The sequence below is a fragment of the Eretmochelys imbricata genome, chromosome 12 (assembly GCF_965152235.1).
Source record: "Eretmochelys imbricata isolate rEreImb1 chromosome 12, rEreImb1.hap1, whole genome shotgun sequence".
Taxonomy (NCBI): domain Eukaryota; kingdom Metazoa; phylum Chordata; order Testudines; family Cheloniidae; genus Eretmochelys; species Eretmochelys imbricata.
Window position 1 is genome coordinate 11,172,159 of NC_135583.1, and position 27,377 is coordinate 11,199,535.

The window sequence follows — 27,377 nt, forward strand, 5'->3', positions numbered from 1 at the left end:
TTATACAAGGCACTGGTGAGACCTCACCTGGAATACTGTGTGCAGTTCTGGTCTCCCTTGTTTAAGAAGTATGAATTCAAACTGGAACAGGTACAGAGAAGGGCTACTAGGATGATCCGAAGAATGGAAAACTTGTCTTATGAAAGGAGACTCAAGGAGCTTGGCTTGTTTAGCCTAACTAAAAGAAGGTTGAGGGGAGAGATGATTGCTCTCTATAAATCTATCAGAGGGATAAATACCAGAGAGGAATTATTTAAGCTCAGTATCAATGTGGACACAAGAACAAATGGATATAAACTGGCCACCAGGAAGTTTAGATTTGAAATTAGACAAAGGTTTCTAACCATCAGAGGAGTGTAGTTTTGGAATAGCCTTCCAAGGGAAGCAGCAGGGACAAAAGATCGATCTGGCTTTAAGATTAAACTCTAAGTTTATGGAGGAGATGGTATGATGGGATAACATGGTTTTGGTAATTTAAATATTCATGGTAAATAGGCTTAATGGCCTGTGATGGGATAGGATCAGAGTTACCCAGGAAAGAATTTTCTATAGTATCTGGCTGATGAATCTTGCCCATATGCTCAGGGTTTAGCTGATCACCATATTTGGGGTCAGGAAGGAATTTTCCTCCAGGGCAGATTGGAAGAGGCCCTGGAGGTTTTTCGCCTTCCTCTGTAGCATGGGGCACAGGTCACTTGCTGGAGGATTCTCTGCTCCTTGAAGTCTTTAAACTATGATTTGAGGACTTCAATAGCACAGATATAGGTGTGAGGTTTTTTTGCAGGAGTGGTGGGTGAGATTCTGTGGCCTGCATTGTGCAGGAGGGCAGACTAGATGATCATAAAGGTCCCTTCTGACCTAAATATCTATGATAGGTTCCTGGGTTGTTGTGTGGTTGCTGGTGAGTATTTGCTTCGGGGGGCTGGCCTGTCTTACAAGCTCTTGACATGGTCACTACTTTGTTTTTATACTGCATTTGTCACCACAGTAACATAAGCACCTCAGCAGTATAACGAAACAAGTGCTAGTCTAATGTCCGTCATTTAGATACAGACTTCCACAAGGTCTAGGAATATTTTAATGGTGGTTCTCAAACTGTCACCTTTAGAACTGCTTCTCTCTTCGTGTTGAAGCAACTGTTAGCGTTTACACAGTGATGGCTAATTTTAACCTAGTCCTGGGCTCTTCAGGTTTTTAGATGCTCTAGTGTTGTCCCACCCACCCTTTGTCAATCACCTCCTGGCATCTGGCATAGCAACATCTGGTTTCTCTTTGGTATAAATTCAGGCGTAATCAGATTTCCAGATGAAATCAAAATCAGAAGAATGAAACCTGTGCGAGGACAGAAGTCTGCAAGCATAGAGCAGATTCAGTGCTGATAAACCATGTTGTGAATTTCCCCTCACCCTGCACAACAGTCTATGTGAACAAACAATTCAACGCACTTTAATACGCTGGATGTATGTTCCTTTGGCATTCTTAGTCCTATTCTAATATCCTTACATGCAACCAAGCCTTTTTTTTTTGTGGCTGTGGAATCAGGAGGTGACAGGGGGAGAGAGGAGGCACAAAAGCTAGAACTGATGCATGAAATTGAATATTCACCACCTTTTGACAAAATACTGAAGAAAACATCTTGCCTCTGACAGCAAATAAGGCTATAATTTTATGAATGAAAGATTACGGTTTACCATGGAGGGAAAAAAAAGGTACAATAGTGACTTTCATAATTTCATTCTAAATGGAAACATCTTTAACTGGGTGAGCTTGATACTCAAGCACCTGAATTATTAGTGGCATTAACCAGCAGTTTGTATACTCTCCCATTATGCTTTACCAAGGCTAATTCACTCTGAACTGCAAGGGTATTGGCCATTTCAGTCCAGGGCTAGTTTGTACCAAAATATGCAGCCATTTGGTACCCCAAATAGCAGTACAACATAGCTGTCCAGCAGTGTAAGACTAGTGGATTAAAAACAATTTTACTCAACTCTTACATAGGTGATATTTCAATAAACAGTGACACATTATGTATTTTCTTATTTATTTCAACACTATGATTTAAGAGCCTAAAATACAAGTTCTTCCCTTTGTATTTCTCAAATAGCACTGCAATCATAACTTACAAAATGTTTAAAATACAAAATGTACATGAAATTACAATACAAGGCTCTGTAAACATCTAGAACTTAATCTTTAGTCAATGTTTATTGTCCCATATTCTTAAATATAAAACTTCAATTTGAACAATTTCCAAACCTCAAGGAATGACATCCATTATGTGTATCAAAAATAGAGTTTCAAAGCTTTGTTTGCATCAGAACAAAATTGTCATTTTTCTCTTTGGTTTACAAAGGATGGCAGTTCCACTGATAGAATTATAAGATTGCCAGGTTTGTGGTTAAATTCAGAAACTTAAGTTACTTTTCCAAGGCCCACATCTAATGTGCCAAATACTTCTCAATCTTTATTCTTAACATTGATCCTCCATAGAAGACAGACTACTATTAAGGCTTTCCTTCATGTTTAAAATCTAAACATCAGTATGGAAAGCAGGGACTGAGGAAGGGCAAGAAAGTGGATGCCAACAAATTATCAAGTCACAAGGTATTGTTGTAAAATTAAATTTGCATAGTCCAATGGAGATTGTGTGCTTTTAACAGTCTTTACAGTATCACACAAGCCAAAATAAAATTAAGACCCTTGTACTGAAGCTTTTAGAAGGCAAATACAAAAACTGCTTTAGTATCCAAAAGCTATATTTTTTTTAAATAGGAAAGCATCTCTAGGTCTACAGGCATCAAGGTATTTAAAGGCATCAGAAGATTTAGTGCATAGCAACTCTGGATTGTATGGGCTCGCATATTTTAGGTACAGTATGACTTCCAGCTACCCACTCAAAGGACCTGCAAGGAGAAGAGGCTGTACCAGTCGTTAGGAGCACAAAACCCACACAAGTATGAAAAGCTCAAAATTAGAGTCCTCCCACAAGTATTGATTGATTCAACAGACCTGGTACATTAAATGAAAATTGGAACACACCTTGCACCAGCACACAACCTAAAGAGTTACACAGCTTACAGTGATTTAAACAGTGTTCTAAAAATGTAACTTGCTGCATTTCTGAACACTTCAGTGTTTTAGCACGTTTAAAGTTAATATGAGTAGGGATAGTAACTAAAGAAGCACCTGAGGGACAGTTACAATTCTTTTCAAATGATAGAACTGCCAAAATAACTATTTTGAGAGACACTTACACTAATGTACAGTACATTAACTGAAAGGATGCTTAGCTTCCCAGAATACATAGTTTGTCAGAAATGAATTGACCTGTATAGTGGCCTTAACTTATTCGAAAAAAAAAATTAAATAAGATTTACCACCATGGTAGTCCTAGATAGCATTTTAAAAATTGCATGTTTCCTTAGAAGGAAGTTCCATTTCCACCAACTTTTCAAATGTATGTTTTTTCTAAAGCTCCATGATCCAACAAATACAAAGATATATTCTATCTCGTTAACAGTATTGCTAGAACATTACATCTAGACATGTATAGCACATTGGTATTTCATATGCAAGAGGTTCTATGTAAACTTCCCCCTGCTGCTCTGCCAATACATGTGCCACCACAAAACTGTATTTACTCTAGTGGGTTTTTATTCCTAATGACCTCAATAATGGAGTCCATTTAAGACTTTCTTTGTGTTACTGTAACTTAACATATATAGACAAAACAGCTTCATTTTTTCAAAACAAGGGCATGTCCTGTACATGTATTGATTGCAATGAAAATACCCGAATTCAATGTAATCATCCCCTTATAATCAAAGTTGAATATATTTGCTTTTCATTGGAACCAGAATGAATAATGGTTATTTCAACAGAAGAACAGAAATCTGAACTAAAACCAATTTCAAGTATGAAAGTGTACTTCTGATCTTACTTTGCTATATATGAATCTCTCATTTTTTGTATACCCTGTATGTTCCACATCAGATAGGTCTGTAAACTACAACCTCTTGGGAAATACTTAATGTGGCCTAAATAGGCAGTTTCAGATCTTTTCCTAGGTTTTTAATCAGAGGCCTGAGGTTTTAAAAGCCATGTAGTGTAAACATTACTATCTGATGAAGTGGGTAGGTGAGGAAAATGCATCATTTCATACAAACTGTAAGGGATTAATACCACAGTCATTGTCTCATACACTATTTTCCTCTGAAATAAACTCTGCTTTATAAATTTACCTTTTAACTACGGGCAAATTACTCAAATGTATTTCCTGTAACGCCCTCATTCATAGTAAGTTTCTTTTTAGCAGATAAAAGTTCATAGTTCAAATTTAAGATACTGCCATGTCAAAGTGGCATGATTTAGGCAGATGAACATATAGAATAGGGATGTAAGCAAATGATTTACTGCATGGAAAATATTAGAGCCACTGAAGATTGGTGTATTTCAAAACAGTATTTCATAGGGATAAAATACTTATTAAATCCTCTGCAAATATCAAAATCCCCCCTTATCTAACATGGCTTTGAAATTAAGGTTCTTTACATCAAAATCCTAGTTTTTCAATTTGACTACAAATGTATCGTTTCTATGAAAAAGCTATTTCAGTAAGGAGCCTGTGTTAAAGTACAGGAAGATTATCCATATAGTTATAAAAGTTAAATTTTGGAATGTCATTTCTATCCCAACACTTCCATGATGGAATGGTCTCTTTGCAGCCTATCAAATAACATTTTCAGTTTATAAAGAAGTGCAGATCTACATTTGGCTTGGCTTCCTATGAATCAAAGAAAGAAAACACTAAAGTATTTTTATACACAGTGGCTTCCAAGGCATTGGCTTAAGATGACAGGTTGGTTGGTTTTTTTTTGCCTCTGGAAGATTTCATTATAAAATTATCTTTTAAACAATAAGCTTAAAGGCTGTTCAGAATGACCAAGGTGTACAAAACTGTCAATTACAATACTACTACTTCTTCTAAGGGAAAGAGCAGCACACTGAAGATGTGTATTAAATTTTTCTCCACATTCAGTACTGTGAATATTATAAGAGCAAAACTAACATCTCCACACATTTTAAGCACTTACAATATAAAAGTATTCTATGTAAAACAGCAAAGCTCAATTTTTAAACAGTTAAAATATCTTGTCTTGCTTCTTTGTGTCCATTTACTCAGTCTTTTTTTACAGCACTCGAGAAACTAGAATTAGAATGCTCGGTCTCTACATCAAATGTAACCCACTAAAAGGGCTATGCAAGGATCCATTGTTCCAGTTTATAAAAGGCCACAAGAGTTGGAAGCACAGTGCGGGTAAGAGAAGGGGATGAAGAAGAAATATTCAGAGAAAACTTCATGGTCATTTAGTTGCAAGCTTAGCTGCTTTTAGACTCCATCTGATATTCTTGTCTCCAGAGATCCAGGGCATGTATGTGGAGATTGGCCAGCCACTGTTGCTCCATGTGACACTGAGATCTGTGACATATCTCTTCCTATGATCTCATTCACTAAAAAAATAAAAAGTATAAAAAGTTATACAATTATAACTTACAGCTACTGTAAATATACCTATCTGATGGCTGGGTGTTACTTTTTCCGGAAGTGCAATACTCATTAGTATACCCTTCTGAAAATCTATCAACCCTATAAACTAAGATGCAGTCAGTAAGTAGCAGAAGGTGAAACAGAAAATAAATATCAGTAATATTAATAAATGAAAATTAAAGCATATTTGTATCACTACATTCATACCACAGACAGCTTTGAAACACCCCTAAGACAATGACTTTTAAAAAACTGAGTCTGTGTGGGTTTAAAGAAATAAGGGACTAAAAAGAACTCAGAGGCACAGTGTAGGCAGGTACAGTTCAGGTTTTCCCATGCAGTTGTTCCTCTTGCAGGCCTCACCGGACCAGGGACAGCAATTAAGTCAAACTGCATTAACTATAGTTTGGGGGTCTTAAGCTAACTTCTACTTACAGAACTTCCTCAGAATTTGGACTTGAGTCAATGCACTATCTTGGACTTGAGTGCATTACCTCAAGCATGTAAATCTATTTTAGTTCCTCTTCTCATTTAAGTCTGAGAGCTACTACAACTAATCATCTAATAGCAAAAATCCCCTTCCCCCAAATATTTGTGTCTATATTATGGAAGGATTGGGGGCTGATATAAAATGCAAGCCTAGCAGACAGAGCCTTAAATTCAACTGGAAGACTAGTTTCTAAGCTGTTGTTAGAAAGACATTATGATAGAAATAATTATTAAAAGCAATTAAACAATACTTTACTGGCTATAATGTCAAGATGGTATAGGCACCAATAAAACTGACTGTTAAATTGAAAGTTTGAGAGGGAATATGATAGTTTACTTCTAAGACACTAATATTCTCAACTCATTTATGAAAAACTTTAATATGAAATTATGGTATTTCTAAAATAGTGAGCTCTAGACAAGTTTCTCTTCCCTCACTTTTCTTCACTTTGAATTTTACTTTAGTAAGAACAGCAGGGTATACTCCCAAAGTATGACATTAGTTTACAGAGAGAAGCAGCACTGAAATATAATCATAAAACTCAACACCAGAAAACTTCATGTGTGTTATTTTGACCCCCAGGAATCTACATGATATAGCTGAGGTCAGGGTTTGGAAACTATTGTAGAAATATTTATTTTTAAATAGGCAAATTTCAATGAAGTCTTACAGATTCAGACCAATACACAAACAATATAGGATTTGTAATATTCCAAGTGTCACAACAGAAAAACAAGGTCTGGGAGTGCTGTGTAGCTCAAAAGCTTGTCTCTCTCACAAACAAAAATTGGTCCAAAAACAGATTACCATACCCAGCTTGTCTCCAATATCCTGGAACTGACGGGGCTACACCAACCCCGGGGTACAACAGAAAAAGCATACAAAATCCGAGCACAAAACAAACTACACTTATTTTGGAAAACAGACAAAATCAAATAATTTAGTGAGTACTCGTAATAAAACTATACTAATGTTAAAATAAACCATGACGGCTCCAAAACATTATGAAGTTGGCATTCTAAGGGCTTGTCTACACCACACAGCTTTTAGTGACAAGGCTTGCATCTGAAGAAGTGGGTTTTTTTTTACCCAGGAAAGCTTATGCCCAAATAAATCTGTTAGTCTTTAAGGTGCCACTGGACTTCTCGTTGTTTTTGTGGTTATAGACTAACATGGCTACCCTCAGATACTCAAATAACGTGGTTTTTAGCAACTCAGTAGGCTATAAAGTAAAAAACCGCAAAGTGATATCAATTCACTTCTGTTTGAAATTGTTTACTCCATGTTATGACTTTAAAAACAATATAGCATACAAGCCTGATCTTGTATTGAAATGCATAAAGGCACTATATATCATTTATATATTTTTTTTTTTTTAAAAAAACAGGTAATTTATGTATAGAAAATAAATAAGACTAATTTGGGTTTCGTGGAACACTTTGGATGGGGAAGGAAAAGAGAAAGGGGTACTCTTCATGCAGTAGTTCTTTGACTCCTCGAAGCTCTTTCAGTAAATGGAAAACCTAGAACTGTGAAATTCTCAGTAGGAAAATATGCAAACTTTAAAAATCCGTTCCAGAGAAATCAAGAGTTAGCTTCAGCTCAGAAAATCTTCTTTTCAGGAAGGCAGCACTAAGGTCAAATGTTGATTTTTATCAATAGTTTATCAAAAACTCCTATTGTCAGTTTGCTTCATGAAGTCAAGAGAAGGATAGTAGTACATGGATTTTTCTAATACGCCAACTCATTACACTATTAAGAAGTTTGAATGGTAAAGGTTTTGCTGAACACCACACTGAACATTCCTTTTTACCTGCTTTGTAAATAATTATGTAGACTTAATTCATATTGCTAATGTTTCATTTTTGAAAGATTAGTTGCTGAGTAAATTCATCTCTACAAGATGGATGGAGTGGCAGAACTGTCACGATGACAGGTATATTAGCAAGCTCTGAACTAGTAAACTAATCCAAGATGAGTTAGCAATTTGCTGTTAATCAAAATAACTGTGTAGTTTCCAAAACCTTCCTTTGAGGCTATTTGCTGATTTCACTCAGCTTCATACCTTCACATTTCTACCACCATCAGCACCACACATATTAAACCTTAATAGTAACTGCAGAAGGAAGCCAGCCTTTGTCCCCCCAAATTTGCAGTCGCATGTGTCAGTCACCCTGTACAATTTCCCCCACAAGAAGCACATGACATTATACGCTGGGAATGACTTTGTGGACGACCCTTTTTTTTAATCAAAAAAATTGTGGCTAAGTGAGAACCGCCATCAGAACTAGGTGGTAACGAACAGTCTGGTACTGGGGTTTAAGCACACCAAAACCATCACAATATTTCAGAAATTTTAAATGGGAGGGTTAGAATGTTTGTGGTGATGGCTGGATTGTTTATAATGGCAGAATAAAGAAGGATTTGCTGAAACTACTAAAGGAGTACAATACAATACATTCTGCACAACAGAATAGGTGCTGAGGCACATTCATCTCTGGATACAGAATGGACATGTTTTTGACAAAAAGAAAAGTATTCCTCAACTACCTACGTATGTCGATTATATACAGTATATAAATTTTGTGACAATACTTCATCTTTTCCTTTAAAAAGAATCTTTGTCATGAGCTCGCTGCTAATGCTTTAAAAATACAAAACCAAAATACAATAAAATAAATTAATTCTTTCTACTAAGAAGCTGCACATAATGTTAACACCCTCATACAGCAACCTGTATCTCAGGCCCTTACCTCTTTTCAGAGGCCCGATGAAATAAATTGGTTTTACACCACGCCCTGAAAGTTGGCACATCCAAGCTATTCTAATTATGAAATGGAAAGCATTCCTGAATCCCAGCAATATTACTGGGAATGCCTTGACTGGTGCCTCCTCTTATTTCAAGGGAATATTAGCCTTAATACCTCCACTAACTGCAACTGTGGTAGTGTCTCAGGAGGCTATTACCAGGCAATTTAGGGCTTTGTAGGTCCACACCACCACCTTAAAATCTAGATAAAAATCTCTCTGATAAACAGTGCAGGTCCAGAGCATGAGTGTTGTGTACTCCATAGTACACCTCACTTGCCAAGTGCACGATCAGCAACCATTCCAGCTTCTGAATCATTTTAAGATTAAGCACTGGAACATATTCCACTAATCTAAGCTAAAAATGACAAGAGGCATTGTGTGCCCTGTTACTCATCTCTTTGAATCCAAATGTGTTTTCTAAAAAAAAAATCATCTTAACACAAATGCATGCTGCTTTTCCTTTGTGCTATTCTGAATTCCAGCTGCTTGCTTTACTGACAAGTTTTAATATTGTTACTACTTGTGGTAGTAGGTCTATGGAGGACTGTAGAAATGAAAATTAAATTTAGAATCCTATTTCACTTTCAGGTTTCTAAGGCATTAGTATAACTAAACAAAACTTTAAATGTTTAACTTAGTGTAGTTTCTCTTTAAATATTCATTGAAGAACCTTAATATTGTCATGGTTAAGGTTAGGATTATGTACTGATTGAGTACTACTCCGTAGGTTTGTAACTGGACTAAAACGGAGCTCAGAAGCGGTTTTATTTTGTAGAGTGTTGTGTAATCCTGAATTAACAAACCTTTTACTTCTGAATGTCCAGTGATAGAATACAAGCTACTTTAGAAAACAAATTTGAGAATTTAAAAAAATGTTTTTAATTAGAATTTTATGCATATACATATGTAGGAAAAATGGGAAGAAGAAAGCACAAGGGAGATCAACTACCATGTGCCTATTTCCAGTATTAACAATACTGCCAACATTTAACAAACAATCATAGTGTACAATTCTTATTTTATAGATATGAAGGGAGCAAACTGATGGATTTGTAAGGCAACTGCAGAACATTTTCCCCCAGTTACAGTACATTCAACTAGCCAGGTATTTATGAAGTGCCAATTTATCCTGATACCTCGGCTGGATCTCCAATTTACCTTATTCAACCTTACTAATCTTAAATTAGACCTAATTTAAGATTAAGTAAATCAGAATTTTTCTTATGTTCAAAAAAAAAAAGTTTGAGACTTAATATATCAGTGAAAAGTCAGAGGCTGTTCTGGCCACACTCTGCTTGCTCTACTCAAATAATAAAAAAACCCTCAATCAAACAAAAAAACCAACCCTTGTGCTCTCTGCAGCAAATTAGACTGTTTCCTTAGATTCTGCAGCAATTTCAAATCCCTTTTTTAAATCGAGTTGTTTTACCTAATTGTTTGATACCTCTAGTTCACACCTGGTTCACATTATCAAGCTTTTCTTTGTAAGCTTAAAGACCGGAAATTGATTTTTCTTAAACTGTAGCTTAAATTCCAGAACAATATTCTGCAGCAAAGGACAAATTCTACATAAAATTCCACATCCGTGAATCACAGAATAAATATACGTCCCTATTTATAGTCATACTTAGTTATTATAATATCATTTTTCATCTGTAGATATTAGAACTACCACAACATTTTTCCCTTCCTTACTTTTGTGCTCCAATATAAAACATTGAAGCATTTAAACAGACTCACCCTCTAGATTTTCCACACAGGAGTTGGACATGAATGCTGAATGTTGAGTCCATTTCTCTGCTGAACCTGATGGCTGGTATTCCAGGTCAGAGATAAAATTGTCTGTGTCAGAGAAGAAGACAGACATAACTACTGACTGGCCTAAACCAAGAAGTCACAGTTCACTCGATCAGGAAGTGGATTTCACTGATTTTTTTTTTTTGTAATAGTACTGACTTGCCAGGTCAGATGAATTACCCAGTTTCATTCAAGATAACAGCGTATTTTGAGGTGAATATCACTTTGTAAATTAATATCTTATTAAACAAGGTTGATTACCTAACAGGTAGCACCCCAAATTTCCACTATGTAACTTAAGTTTTTTGCATCTTGTCCTTGTGAAAGTTTTCAGTTAAAATAATCATGTCCAAAGTCAAGTTTTCGTTTCTGTTTTAACCTCCTAATTTGTTTTTTGTGGTCTAGTTACACCAGCACAAACCACTAAATATTTCCTTCTCCCTGAAAAGTCCAGGCAAGAGGCAGCCAATAACTCAGAATAAAACAAAGAAATTAGGAATTCTTTTGACTTCGAAGAAAGATTACATCCATTACAGTAAATAATTTATTTTACCCAGTCCAGTATTGATCAAACTATCTGAAGAAACATCTCCTTGCTTTTTCCTGAACATATCCTCACATCTGTGGTACTCCAGCCAGGCCACAGAGAGCAAAATTTAAGTACCAGGAAACTGACACTGATCCTGGTACCATTAATACAGACAACCAACTATGGCATGAATAGCAGTTCCTAAGGAACTGTCAAGAAATGTTAATATCTGAGATGACACAGGGATAAATTGAGAAAATGCTCAGTACCGTTTATCCTTTCAGAAGAGAGCTCTTTAAGGGTAGCATATTGCATTAACCAACTCCAGCATGTTCATTTGGTAGTGTATTGCAGATGTACAAATAGTACCAAGTTGGGGTTTTTTTAAGCTAGCTGTAAAATTTGTAAAGGGTGTGTGTGCGTGGTTTGATTCAGTTCAGACAGGTTATTTAGTTATGTACTTATACTGTACTGTACAATAGCCTACTATGCTATTGGCTTAGATTCTTGAATACTAGCATGCATCTGCTTTGCTATCATGATCTTCAGAAGTCTTGCTTAGGAAGATTGCTTTACATGAATTATAATTGCCCTGGGTAACTAACTCTGAGTTTGAAGAAGCAGCTCAGACAGGTATTATTCTTGTTCAAATAAAAATATGCATGCAACTTTTAGGAGAAAAGGATAAGGACAGAGGACCACTAGTTCTTTTGAAACAGCAGGTCTAATTAGTGAGAGAAGTGTTCGCTCACCCACTTGGTGGGAGAACATGACCACTAGGGAAGTAGATCTTTCCTTTGAAAAATCAAAGAATCCAGGGAGGGAGGGGGATGCTAATCTGGGACCTAAGGCAGAAAATTGCCTTGAGGAATCAAGAGACTAAAGGGAGCACCCCTACAGCGAAGCATGTTGGGGCCGAGGCTCAAGCTTCAATGGGGTAGGTAAGAGACCCTTATGAAAAGCCTCCTGAAGCAGAGGCTGAAAGAAATTTGATCTTTTCAAAACAAAAACACCCATTCTACTTTTTAAAGAATACAAACACTATCCCAACCTTTGAGTAGAGAGGTACACTGTTTGGGTCACCTTATCAATGAGATTTTCTCTCTTAATACCATCTGTCTGCCAACAGTGCATGCGGATGCATCACCTGCAGAGCTCTAAACAACTTTCTATGCATAGAACAAAGGAGCACTGTTTACTGAAGAATGTGCTTCTCTGTTCCCCTGGCAATTAAGAAATTACTACCATGTTAAAAATCTCAATGTTCACACCATCATTCTGAACATATCCTGAAGAGAAGTCAATGCCAACTTGCCATCTCTCTGTTTCCATATATTCATATGTAGTCTCTTCTCCATGAGTACACTGCTTGGTTTGCCACTGATACAGAGTGTGCCCCAAACATTAATGTCCATTATGAAAGTCTGCTGGAAATATGAAGGAGGACTGTCTGTGAAACTTTGAGATAATTTTGCTCTTACTGTGAGGCCACTTCTCTGTTTTAGGGAACTTAACAAGTCCAAGATTTCCCTGTTCCTTGAAGACAAAGGAAGCAGCTGTTGAAGTTCCCTGGAGTAGAATGGAAGTCAGACACTAACAGCATATCATGTCCAGAGAAGGGGTGGATTTAGCTTTGATAATTCTCTATTGTCCAAATTTTTCTCATCTTCCCTCTGATAAGTCCTGCATTACAGCTGCACATAATCAGAAGTGGGTGGTTTCTGCAATAATGTAAAGAAACTTTCTTTTGATTAAACACTAATCCTAAGGACTTGACAGGACCAAGATCCCTGCTATCTTGTGCCAGCCTCTGTGATTTTGCTCAGATGAGCCAATCATTCAGGTATGGAATGACACAAACCCTGTTGAGGGGTGACCATTACCACTACCAACACACCTTAGAAAAAGTGCTTAGAGGCTAAGATAAAGAGGAGGAAACTGCCAGGTATCCAACATACTCTAGAGGAGCCTCTTATGTGATTGAGCAATATATAAAAAACGCAACCATCAGTTTTGTGGCTGCACCTTTGTTCTAACAGCCATCAATCCAGGGGACAATTCAGAGTGTCTAATATCCAGAATTTTGGCTTGATATCTGAAGTCCAAAATGAGTCTTGCCTCTCTGTTCTTTTTTATGATGAAATAGTTGGAATTTCTGATCCTCTAATGTGTGCAAGATAATTCCTATGTTCAGGTGATAGTGAATGTTTTTTGTTATGCTTTTTTTTTTTTTTGGTTTGATGAGTAGATCTTGGAATCAAACACTTGAAAGAGACTAGCTGAAAAAAATGTATGGTAAACACACTTTACCAGAAATGTTGTATGAGGTAATTCAGGCCCATTGGGGAAAAAAATAGATCTCCCCAAAGATCACCACTCACAGGAATAAGCAGGGATATAAAAATAGCTTCACCTCAATCTAGCAGGACACTTTCAAAGTGGATTAAGATAATCCAGAACAAGGCACTTTTAATCTGGAATAAGTGTCCATACATGGAGTTATTCAGAAATCATCATAATCCAGAATAGCTATTCCTGAATAACTCCATCGGTAGAGAAGCCCTGAGAAAACAGTGGGAGACTTGTCTGTTTTCGATTTGTTTCTTTACTATTCAGTTGGGCCAAGATTTTCACGTGTGATTAGTACTTAATATAGGGACCTGATAGGTGATCAGCACTTTCTGAAAAGTCAGGCACAAAAACCCGAGGTACTGTACTCAAAATCACCACTGAAAATCTTGACTTGAGGGCTTGGTGAATCCTACAAAAACATTCTTCAGACAGCATTTGCTCAAATTAAAAAAATGCTTCAGCTGTAGCTGTATCCAACTCCTGCATTTGCTTTGCATGAACATTTGTATGATTTATTTACTTGTATTAAAACTTGCAGAAAACAGAATCTTAAGTTTGCATTCTTTAGTATACACATCCAAGTATTTTTTTTTTTTAAACGGGCTATGAAATTTGACAGAGGACCTCAGAACTCTAGTACAGAACCTACTAAATGGTTCAGACAACAATCAGACTACACTTGGCAACTAGGGTTATGCACACAGACAGACAATTAATTTATCTCAGTCACAAAAGGAACACAGCAGACAGAAAATAAACCTTAGCCCCTAGTTTAAAAATATTTTCTTTAACAGTGATGCCTTAGCCAGGGCCTGGGAAGCCCAGAAAGGAAAAAGGTTTAAGATTCGTAAAACACTTATACTACTTAACTATTAATTCTGCCTGTGAATTCCAGAGGGGTAACCTGGAAATCCTGGATGCCCCATCATCTTAGGCATTGGCACCCTGACAGCAGGATTGTCTGGCTATGTAGACTTCCTCCTCAGGCCCTACGCTACCAGCACTCCAGCTATCTTTGAGACACCACTGACTTCCTGAGGAAACTACAATCCATCAGTGATCTTCCTGAAAACACCATCCTGGCCACTATGGATGTAGAAGCCCTCTACACCAACATTCCACACAAAGATGGACTACAAGCCATCAGGAACAGTATCCCCGATAATGTCATGGCAAACCTGGTGGCTGGACTTTGTCCTCACCCATAACTATTTCACATTTGGGGACAATGTATACCTTCAAATCAGCGGCACTGCTATGGGTACCCGCATGGCCCCACAGTATGCCAACATTTTTATGGCTGACTTAGAACAACGCTTCCTCAGCTCTCATCCCCTAATGCCCCTACTCTACTTGCGCCACATTGATGACATCTTCATCATCCGGACCCATGGAAAAGAAGCCCTTGAGGAATTCCACCATGATTTCAACAATTTCCATCCCACCATCAACCTCAGCCTAGACCAGTCCACACAAGAGATCCACTTCCTGGACACTATGGTGCTAATAAGCGATGGTCACATAAACACCACCCTATTCCGGAAACCTACTGACCGCTATTCCTACCTACATGCCTCCAGCTTTCACCCAGACCACAGCACACGATCCATTGTCTACAGCCAAGCTCTATGATACAACTGCATTTGCTCCAACCCCTCAGACAGAGAAACACCTACAAGATCTCCATCAAGCATTCTTACAACTACAATACACACCTGATGAAGTGAAGAAACAAATTGACAGAGCCAGAGTACCCAGAAGTCACCTAATACACAGGACAGGCCCAACAAAGAAAATAACAGAACGCCACTAGCCGTCACCTTCAGCCCCCAACTAAAACCTCTCCAACGCATCATCAAGGATCTACAACCTATCCTGAAGGACAACCCATCACTCTCACAAATCTTGGGAGACAGGCAAGTCCTTGCCTACAGACAGCCCCCCAACTTGAAGCAAATACTCACCAGCATCCACACACCCAGGAACCTATCCTTGCAACAAAGCCTGTTGCCAACTGTGTCCACATATCTATTCAGGGGACACCATCATAGGGCCTAATCACATCAGCCACACTATCAGAGGCTCGTTCACCTGCACATCTACCAATGTGATATATGCCATCATGTGCCAGCAATGCTCCTCTGCCATGTACACTGGTCAAACTGGACAGTCTCTACGTAAAAGAATAAATGGACACAAATCAGACGTCAAGAATTATAGCATTCATAAACCAGTCAGAAAACACTTCAATCTCTCTGGTCACTCTATTACAGACCTAAAGGTTGCAATATTACAACAAAAAGATTTCAAAAACAGACTCCAACGAGAGACTGCTGAATTGGAATTAATTTGCAAACTGGATACAATTAACTTAGGCTTGAATAAAGACTGGGAGTGGATGTGTCATTACACAAAGTAAAACTATTTCCCCATGTTTATTCCCCCCCGCCCCACCCCAACTGTTCCTCAGACGTTCCTGTTAACAGCTGGAAATGGCCCACCTTGATCATCACTACAAAAGGTTTTCTTCTCGCCCCCGCTCTCTTGCTGATAATAGCTCATCTTAAGTGATCACTCTCCTTACAGTGTGTATGATAACACCCATTTTTTCATGTTCTGTGTGTATATAAATCTCCTCATTGTATTTTCCACTGAACGCATCCGATGAAGTGAGCTGTAGCTCATTAAAGCTTATGCTCAAATAAATTGGTTAGTCTCTAAGGTGCCACAAGTACTCCTTTTCCTTTTGCGAATACAGACTAACACAGATGCTACTCTGAAACCTTTGATTATAGAAAAATCCTCACACCTCAGAAAAGAGAGACAGAAGCAATACCATGTGATTTTTTGATACTCACAACCAATCAACACAGCCTGATTTTAGACTAATACAGCATACTGTGCATAATAAATCCATAGAGGTAAGAGTTAACAATTCATAAAGTATATACTAATGATGAATGAATACGGAAGTTGTGATCTGCTCAGACAATCCACCAATAGAAAGGAGGCTAAACTGAGTTAGTTGTTTAGTGATAACACTCTTTGAAATTAGTTTTATATACAATTGTGATTATGAGGTGTTAATGTGTCCTGGCAGAGCTATCACTGATAGCAATGAGCTCTCAGGCATTTTACTGTACTGTGTATTGCTCATCACATGACACATATTTTATATTTAAAAGGGCTTTCCTGTCATGCTCTTTCTGGAATTAAGTGCCCTTGTTAGGGATTTGTGATATCAAGTACCATGAACCACAAAGTTCAAAGTGAGCAAAGTTACAACAGCTCTTTAGAATATGTACTCTGATGCAGGGATTTTGTTCTTTGTTCTGCATACATTAAAGCCATGTACACTTACAGTAGTGGATCATCTGAATTGACCTACAAATCCGTATTTCTGATAGGTTTTCTACCTTAAGTTCACATTATATTCACTGACAATTAGTGTTAATAAATTAATTTGTAAATAAGTGGATTCAAAAAGGAATTATTTCTTCAAAAATATTCCACTATTATTCCAATATTCCATATCATTTTAGATAAATTTGACATTATTCCCTTAAATGAGACTAAAAAAAGCATAAGGTACCCCTGAACTATACACTTAAAAGAATGGTGGTGCTTTTATGTCAAATTATCCCTCAATTAGGAGATAAATTCCTTCGTCCATTGAACCGAAAAAAAGACTCAGTCATCTGGGTAAATTAAACTTCCAGAGGTAGGGGGAAAAGAAGGGTAAGAATCAATTATACTTGTTTAGGGTAGTGAAGGCATTATAAAATTAAGTTATTTGAGACCATTTGAAGACACTGTTTTGGGTACAAAGATCCAGGTAAAAGTGCAGTCAGTGAAGTGAATCAGAATCCAACAATGTGGTTTGTGACAGGTTCCCCCCCCCCACTAGGTGCTGTGCAGGCCATGCAGCATAAACTTTTGCTGTCTGCACATTCTCTATATTTTACAGTCAGTGGTGTAGCATGGGTAAATTGAAATGAATCTATGTAGTTCTTTTTTTAGCAAATACAGTGGTATATGTTTTGTTTGGTACAGGATATATTTATTTTAAATAACTACACTTTTTAATAGAATTATTGTATTTATGGATATATTAAGATTACCAGTAATCCTCAAGAACGTTAAGGAAGACTACAGCATGTTTCCTCTGATACTGGCTTTCCACTTGTCATTTACATGTAGAGCAGTAACAGCTGTAGGTATGCTAAGAGTCTCTGTAACTACGTAAGATTAGTTAGTGTAGTATATTTAGCTTAGTCTTTCACTGCACACAACCAGCAAGTGCTATAGTGTCAACTTTCACTACAGCAGCAGGCCAGGCTATAATTAACTCACATCCTTCTCTACTGGGGAACAACCAGCTGTGATTCTATTGGTTTGTGATCAAAAGAGGGCACAGGGTAATAGCAAACTATGAAGGACCTGGTTGACTGTCTTACAAGTTACATTAGACCATTAAAAAAAAAAGATATAGGAATACTGCCTTTGACAATTTCAAGGTTTAGATCAGGGATCTCAAATCCAAATCACCACAAGGGCCTCATGAGGACTAGTATATTGGCCTGAGGGCCGAATCACTGAAACCTTTTCATACAATGATACAAAAGTATAGTAAAAAATGAAGAGTAATATAGTATGCTATTAAATGTTAATGTATTAACTTTTTTTAAACTGTAATGCAAACAGGGATTTTAATAAAATATGAACACTCAGTAATGCACCTCAAACGACAAAATGCATTTACTTTTAGAATTACTTCAGTTAAAGCCCCCCTGCCTCCACCCCCACTCACCCCTTCCATGAGGACCCACCCCTGCCCCACCCCAGCCCACCCCTTCCCCCGCACCCATTCCAACCCCTTCCCCAAAGTCCCCACCCCAACTCCGCCCCCTCCCTGCCCCTATTTAAACCTCTTCCCCAAATCCCCGCCCCTGCCCCACCTCTTCTCCACCTCTTCCCCATAGCACACCACATCCCTGCTCGTCCCCCTTCCCTCCTGGAAAGTCCTAAGCACCACCAAACACCTATCTGGCAGCAGGAAGCACTGGGAGGTAGGCGGAGGAGCAGGGAAGCAGTGTGCTCAGAAGGACGGCGGGTCAGGGGAGCTTGGCTGCCGGTGGAGTTGGTGCCTATGGCAGGCCGCAGGAAATAACTCCACAGGCCGCATGCGGCCCGCAAGTTTGAGACCCCTGATTTAGATCATCATCTAGACAATATATTTTTTTAATTAGAGTAATATAGTCTTAGGGTTTGTCTACATAGTGCATAAGTCTGCACCAGAGGGGTGTGAATTGCAATGCACAATAGCAACGAGCATTTCATGGACAAACTGGCCCATATGGACCCTGCTGGCATGCACTAAAAATTCCCTAGTGCGCATCAACAGGGTCCACATGGGCCAGTTAGTGAGTAACATGCTAATACGCACTAGAATTTACACTGCTTTGGTGTGGACTAATGCACTGTGGAGACAAGCCCTTAGAGTCTGTGTACACAAGGTCCTGTACCCACAACAAAAAAAGTGAGAGATACACAAATTGTAACAGCATTTATCTGGCCTCTCTCCCACTCCACCTCTTGCTGGCTAATACTGGCTTCCCAATTTGAAATCAGGCTCCCCCTTCATCTTCATTCCGGCATATGCCAACTGCTAACGCTGCCCCACTTCTAACCCCTCATAACAGCCATTGTACTTACCAGAAAGCAACCAGGAAAGGGTATAGCACTACATTTTATTGCAAAGTATGCCAATTTAGGCAGCCACAGGAGATGAAAAAAAATATTCCAACACAATTTAAAAAAAATGAAATCAATGCTAGTACAGTATAGTCAGTAAAGAACCTCATTTTTGAATATTTTCCAGTGTACAGTAAGATACTGTAAATTCAGCCTCTGTGTACAACAGAAATTGAAGTCCTGCAACAAAACTTAGGCCCAATGGGCTGCAAAGTACAGAGCCTTACTGTATGTTTAGCAAAATCAGAAGTCAGTTTATGGAACACTAGTCCAAAAGAGGCAGTTTTTATTCCCTTATTTCTTAAGCAGGATTTTCAAGTATTAGATTTTTCTTCAGCATTCATGACACTTTGTAACAGCCCAGTTTAAATGTACTATATATATATATATATATATACACACACACACACACACTAATTTGTTGACTATGTATTGTATTTTAATTTTTATATATAGAGTGTTCACTTTCCAATACATTCAAATGATCTTTCTATTACTATTGCAATGCTGTGAAAGTTAGTATAGACTCAGCCTGTGAAAGCTCGTGAATAGCTTCTCTAGATAATAGTATTGATCCCTAGACCAGAGAGCAAAGGATCTGAATTATCATCAGTGCATTCACACAACTGAACATATCCCCTAAAAGACGATAAATTATTCATCACAATACTGTTCTAGGAAACTGAATTAGGGGAAAAAGTTGAACTCTAGATATGGACTGTATCTTAGAAAGCAGCTACATCATTTTATGCACAGAAAATTCTTAAGAGGAGATTTAGTTATGACTGATAGAAAACAGATGTGGATTTTCTAATTTCCATCTTTATGTAATGAGGATACAACACGTAAGGAACTGAAAGGGCATTAGCAAAAAGGTTATCATAATCTGATACTAAACACAACCCAATGTTTATATAACCTCCTAAAAATGATTAACTACAATTATATATCTTATCCAAATCCACAAAAAGAAATGAAATTTACATAATGCACACTCAGAAGTAGAAATACTCAATAGCTTAAGTTTCAGATGATCTAAAAGAGTATTACATTTTATAAACTAAAATTTGACACACTTGTAAACTGGAAAGCCACAAAAGTTAATAATAATTTGCTACAAGTTAACAGAATGAAAAAAAAAAAATGAAGAAAAGCTGCAGACCTCAACTTAACACACTGCTGCAAACATTCTGAACTAGAATGACCAGATTTTCAAGATGAAAAACTGGGACACCAGTCCTGGGCAAGAGCACACAGGGGACTGTGTCAAAGGGTGATGGATGTATATGGAAAAGACTAAATCAAATGCTGAATCCTACTGTCTTCAGCCAAGCAATCTCCCTCCCTTTGTCTCCATCATCTGAAGGATCTCAGACGTTGTGTACAGAAAAGGATGGTTTGAGTCAATGGAAAGAAGAGGATGTCAACCTGTGACAGACCTTGAGAACCACTTGTACTTACTCAGCCTGCTGTCAGTTTCACCAGCTCAGATGACAAATGGTTCTGAGATGGCCAATGTGCGTAAGTTTTTAAAACTGGAACAACACTGGTCCTCAGGAACACAGGGCCATTCCTTATTTAGAATGGTACACAATATAGTTGGCTTTGAAATGGCAACATCTTCCAAAAGGTAAAATTTAAGTGAAGCTTTTTCTAGATCTGTTAGTAGTGGTTATATTTGTAATATAAAATCGTAATTCAGCATTTAAATTCCTTCTTATAGTCAATGCATTTTTGATCACAAAGAGATATATGCAACATAATTTGAATGCAGGTTGCCAGATTTGAAGTGCAGATTGCCAGATTCCGACCTGCGATACCACATCTACCATGAAAGCCTGCTGTAGACAGTACAGCGTGCAAGCATGCACACATACAGTGCAAGTGGTGGTTCCCCTCCTGCCCTATATACTATTTTTACCCTTTGGGATATATACTTTAAATAGAAGCTTTTTGCAAAATTGCACAATATGGGAAAAAGTCAACAGTTAACCCAATTTATCACCCTTCTTAGGCTTGCGTAAGCATGATGGGTGTGAAGTCATCAGTATAGAGGAATGCGGGTTCACAAATGTTATAACTGATTGTCTGGATTTCAGGGGCTCTAAATGATGAATGGGATTATAAAATCAGTTCAAATACGAACAGCAGCCTTTTGTTAATTATTTTCAGAACAAGTTCATCAACATTAATGGTTTTCAGATTTTGTGAAACTACAGTATTCTAAGCATAAAGCTACAACTCTAAAGTGAGGTGCTCAAAATCTGTGACATTTAAATAGATAGTTATTTTTCCAAACAATTGTAAAACCCAACCATTTTAGTTTGTAAATCTAAAATGCGTATGAAATAGAAGAGCTAGTTTACAATATCAAATACCACAATTTTCACTGCCACACCAGGATTCATTTCAGCTTAAACACTCCTGAACCATTCTTACAAAACTGGCCATTATACTGTCTATGGTTATGTGATATGAAAGCTTTGTAGTCTGCTTAAGTTATCAAGGTTGATGGATTTTTCTGAAATTCTCCGCAGTAGCTCCAAGAACTGTTTCTGGAAACAGACCTCTTTCCATTTTAGAGTTGTATGTAAGTGGTATGGGGTGACAGAAGGGGAGAGGATGAAAAGGCATTAATATAACAGCTGAAAACCTATTTTATCAACCAAGAGAACAAAGGGAGGATTGAACTTTTCCGAGTGAACATTCACCCTTTGAAAGTTAACAAGGCCTGCCATTATCTGGAGAAAAATCAAGAGAACCTCAGGCCTTCCTCCACAGAGGAAGCATTTTAGCTGCATTTCTTTAGCTTTCTTTATACAAACTGGGAAGTTTTTCCTTTAGGCAGCAAGGGAATTCTGAGAGTCCCAGTGGAGAGAGCAAGTTCTGAAGGAGGAGGTGTGGTAGGGACCAATATGCTAAGACTGAGGGGTCAGATTCTCATTCAGAAACATGAGAACCTCAGGCATAAATGGAAAAAAGAGAAACTAAGACAGTACCCCACATGCAGTGTCTGGACACCTTGAAAAGGGCCTGTCTTTCAGAGAAAAAAGAGTCCCACAGAGCCAAGTGGAGGAGGCCACCCCAAGTCTACCTGCCCTAAGGCAAGGGATAGCAATCAGTTCTTAGAGGACATCCTTCTGAAGTGATCACAGGCAAACATTTTAGACTACACAGCATGGCCAATCAGAGCACACACAGCCCTAGATTGTGACACTAGGCCTGTGATGTATGCTAAATAACCGTAAGTAACCCCACCTTGGGGAGATGACGCCCAATTTCCTGGACCTCTACCATTAGATAAGAGATCTTCAACCCCTTCAACTGCTTGGAGTGGAGAATATGACAAGGCTTCTTGAGACATTTAGAAATTTTCCAATGTATCACAAATAGCTATATTCTGGAGCATCTCTCTCACTTAGGGCTGGTCTACAGAGGACATTTTACCAATATAACTATGGAGTTTAAGGGTGTGATTTTTGGCCAACTCAGCTTCAGTAAAAGCCCATGCATGGATGCAGGTATACAGGTGCCTTATAGCAGTATAATTTATTATACCCCTGACCAGAATAACCATATCTGTACAAGTACTTTTATAGCTGTGTAACTATCTACACTTGTGGAGTTTTTCTGCTTTAACTGCTGGCACTGTTAAAGTGGCAAAACTTTAAAACACAGACAAGCCCTAAGGAAAGCCGTGCTCTTCTAAGCGACTTAGTCTCCCAGGGCTAAATGTAACATTTTGCAGACGTGCTTAGTCAATTATGCTTAAAGTAGCCCCCTGTAGTCGGACAGCTAAATAGGGATTCTTCCACTTGCAAGAACATAGAATTTAAAAACAGGGTGAATTTGCCATAGAAGAAAGTTCAAAAAAGTCAAGTTTTGTCACCACATATCAATCTGACTTCTGGCAGAGGGTAAGGAAGATATTCTGACTGGTTGACTACATTACTTGACAAAGGTGGCTTCTGTAGTCTAGGCCTTCTAGAACAACCACCTTAAGAGCTGAACCAGCTTCAGATACAAATTGGAGAGCAGGAATCAGGCATAGGACCCTTTTCCCAGAAACAATGCTTTTCCAACTTGTTGATCTCATTCCATGTGTTACCTTGAACCTAGACTTCTTGATGTCTGGAGATGAGGTCAGTTGTACCCTTGGAAAGTTCTTATATGAATTTATTATGTTAATTTCAGTGACTGCTTTCAGTAACTGCATATTTCAAAGAATGAACTTGATGCGTGCTTGTGTCAGACAGATGCAACATGCAATTTTCCTAACAGTTGTGTATTTTTGAACTAAACTTTTTCACAAACCATGTCAGAAGCCCTTGTTTTCACCGAGGTTCAACTTTGTAGCTAGTTAAAATTCTGTTTTCTTCAACTGAAACAGCACAGCAAATTGTAGTGCAAAACAAGTCATGCTTTATGGAACAGAAAACCTGAACATTTGAGCTTGAAATATAATGGCAAATTAGTAAATTAACATAAAAGTCACTGTTGCTGTTTGTGGTGGAATAGCATCAGGACATAGGTAGCTTTGCTCAAACCTACCAATGGAAATGTAGGTACCTACAGGGTTAGACAGCAACCGAGCAAGAGTTTTGAGAATGTCAATAGTGCCTAAACGTTGGACTTTTGCTGTTCACGAGGCAAACTGTGGCCTTTCACTAGTACTAATTTTTTTTAAAGGAATTTGAAGAATCTAGTGTCTCTAAGAAGTCTCTTTAAGAGCAATCTGTTAGAGAACTGTTTTCTAGGCAATAAGAAATACATTACATAACCACAGTTTTAGTACTTTAATGTTTTTTAAAACTAAAAAGTTACACAAATGCCAAATACTATACGTAGTAGACTCACTGATTGTCATGAATTACTTGGAGGCAGCTTGCAACCTAACAATTCTTGAAAATTATTAGCTGATGAATTAAGATGGTTAGATAATTGGGCAGTTATAATTAGTAACAGTTAAGTATCATCTACATATACTGTTTATAGTTTATAAACAGTAGTTAAGAGTTAAGGCCAACTTCACCATTACAATCTATTAAATCTTTGAGATGTGGAGCACACTGTTTTTGTCTGGATTAATTATTAAATTAACTAGGTTCTACTGCTAGGCTTGTCAAATCCATGCACCCCTTTCCAGGTGGTGTGTAGTAGATGTTCCATGGCAAGTGGTGGGTTTACCAATCAATTTTTGTAGAATTTAAGCTTTCATTTAAAAAAGCTTCTAGCCTTTGAGGGTATTTCTACACCCACAACTGGCCTGTGTCAGCTGACTTGGGCTGGGGATGCACGGCTATAAAATTGCAGCATAGACATTTGGGTTCAGGCTGGAGCCCAAGCTATGGGACCTTCCCCATCTAACGGAGTCCCAGAACCTGGGCTCTAGCCCAAGCTCAAATGTCTATCAGATTTCAAGGTAGTACTGAATGTAGATAACATTTTAGTTTCCAACAGAACTGGTCTGGGCATTAGGTTTGTCCTTCTAAACTGGGGCATTTTTACCTAGTCTGTATCACACTGTAAATGACTGCCACATACTTAGCAAATGATATTAAACAGGCCTATATGTTTGATTTCGCTCAGCATCTAGCCTATTGCATATGGAGCACAAATAAAGTGTTGACACCACTAAGGGTTAGAATTGTATTCTTCCAGAGTGTGAATTTAAAATTATTCTTCAAAGGCTCCAAATTACATTTAAGTAACTCAGTTATATAACAAAAGAGACAGTAATATCTAATGAACAAGTTCCAAATAGAAGTGTTTTAAAACTAATTCCTCATGTAGAAGGGAAGAATGTATAAAGTTCCTAAATGGTAAGGGGTAAATTTTTAGAAGGGATTAGGCCTAATCCCTTATTTTGTACCCATAAAACAAATTGTGGGTGCAAATCAAAGGAAGAGCACTTAGTTCCTCTAATTATAAGAATTACACCTAATGTGCAGTACATATACAACAAGCACTGGGGGGGAGGGCGGAGGGGAAGACACGACAAAAATATGACTGCAAGTTTTGTGGATGGAAGCTATGCCAGCAAAAGAAACTGTTCTTCTGAAAATATCTTGCTTATGTTATTGCTCCAGTGAGGTTTCTAATGTCACTAGTATCTTACAAAATCCCAGCCATCAAAAGTTATATCCACTTACCATCATCTAGTGTGATGTCTTGCAATCCAATTGTTTGAAAATTCAACTCTCGATCCTCAGGTTCTGGTTTAATGTTAACAGCTACCCCATCTGATGAAAATGGAGATGATTCACGTACACTATGATGTACTAAAGATGAAGCTGCATGAAGACCTCCCAATCCAGGACTATGTTCTTGAGGGGAGTGTTGTCCCGAGTGACTTACAGCTGTTGGGGGAGGGGATGAGGCAGGTCCTGAACTCGGAGACTGGTATGGCATAGGTTGTAGCTGAGGAGAAGCTGGCCCCGACAGTGGCGAATGGACCAAAGGATGGGAAGCTGTTGGGGGTGGTGATGAAGCAGACCCTGGGTTTGCAGAATGGTATGTGACTTGCTGCAACTGAGGGGAAGGTTGCCCAAGGGATTGATTCATAGCAGAAGAGATAGAACCCTGCCCAGTATTTGGACAGTGGTATCCCATTGATTGCAGATGAGGTGATGATTGTCCTGAATGAGCTGGATGTGCCAAAGGATGTCCTACTGTACATGAAGTTGTCACTGAGCCAGGATTTGAAGAATGGTACTGCATTGGTGGCAGAGGTGGGCAGCTAAGATTTATCAAATGAGGTACAGCTGCATCTTGTTGAAATGAAATAGTGTCAAATCCTTGGCTGGAGGCAGAGTTCATGGGAAGACCAGGTTGTCCATTGTACATAACATTAGATTGCATAGGCTGGTAGGAAGGCCTCACAGGAGGTGTAGATGTTACTTGGAAAGACTGGTGAACCACAGGAGGCAAAACATGACACTCATCACCTGGACTGATGTTTCTACCTTGTATGTGAGACAAATGAGATACCGCTGATGTCACCATGGATGTATACGGTTGCTGAACTGGGCACACAAGGCTCCTGGGTGATGTAGACAGTAAACTGTCATGCGGGTGCCCTGGATCTGATGAAGACAGCTGAGTTCGGATGGATTGCAGGCCCTGAACACTGCCAGTATGAGGCAGGGACAAAGATGGAACGGCAGACAAATCCATTTCATCTCTGTGCTCTTGTTTCATTAAAACTAGAAAAATGAATAAAAATCAAAATTATAACTTACAATTCTATTTCACTATAATGTGACTCAGTACAAACTAATTACATAGCACTTATGTGTAAATGTCATGCCACTACTGTTGTGTTTCTTATATACTCAACTTGTTTTCCCCACCTGTTACCATTTCTTTTGTCTCACTCTTAATTTCTCTCTTCCATTCTTGAATTTGTGCTTCCTGTCATGCTGGCCTCTATACCTGAATCATTTTCCCTTTTCTTATCTACTCAGTGTTTTCCTTCAGCTCCCTCTTTCCTCATCAGTAACCCCCAGCTTTCTCCCTCTCCTGAACTATTGCCCTATGCTTTGTATTGGCTTGGAGGGGGGAAGAGGGGGGTTACTGTACTATTACTGGCCAGGGGACTAAGCTCAGTAGACTTGAGTTAATAAAGGGGCCAACCAGTGAGCTTCACTGACAAGGTTCTGACAAGAAGTTCAGCACCAATCCCCACATACAGGGGGAAAGAGTTATGAAACTAATTACCAGAGGCTCCAAATTATACCTCCGCAGATCTAAAAGTAAAAGTTTTGCCAGCACAGCTATGTTGGCTAGGGTGTGATTTAACTGTGCCAGAAGATCCCCTACTGTAGAGCCAATTATACTGTCAATTATACACCATAATGACATATTGCAAAGCTGAAAAATACTAACTAAATAAATTAATGCCACCAAACATTAACAAACAAATCTTGTAACAGAGCCTTAGGAAATATACAGATTTTTTTAATGCAAACATGTATTTTCCCTTTTAACCTTGGAAACCAGAGGTGAGATCCAACTACTTCAGTTCTGAAGTAAACCATTTCTGGGTATTCCAGAATATGAGAGTTGGAGTGTATAATACAGCAAATTCACAG

At 38.3% G+C, this 27,377-nt stretch overlaps 1 protein-coding gene across 2 annotated transcripts in view; it reads right to left on the reverse strand.

Annotated features, from left to right (window-relative positions):
* Positions 1–2,027: 2,027 nt before the first annotated feature.
* The window catches only part of NFATC3 (nuclear factor of activated T cells 3), a 142,392-nt gene continuing 117,042 nt past the window's right edge, over positions 2,028–27,377 (reverse strand). The window contains exons 9-11 of one of the 2 annotated variants that reach the window (XM_077830912.1): positions 25,437–26,489; positions 10,593–10,694; positions 2,028–5,514 (exon numbers count right to left, since the gene is read on the reverse strand). In XM_077830912.1, coding sequence (XP_077687038.1) covers positions 5,393–5,514; positions 10,593–10,694; positions 25,437–26,489 — 1,277 coding nt within the window. In that variant the 3' untranslated portion in view covers positions 2,028–5,392. The remainder of the gene's footprint in view (positions 5,515–10,592; positions 10,695–25,436; positions 26,490–27,377) is intronic. The other variant, XM_077830913.1, reaches the window with a different exon arrangement.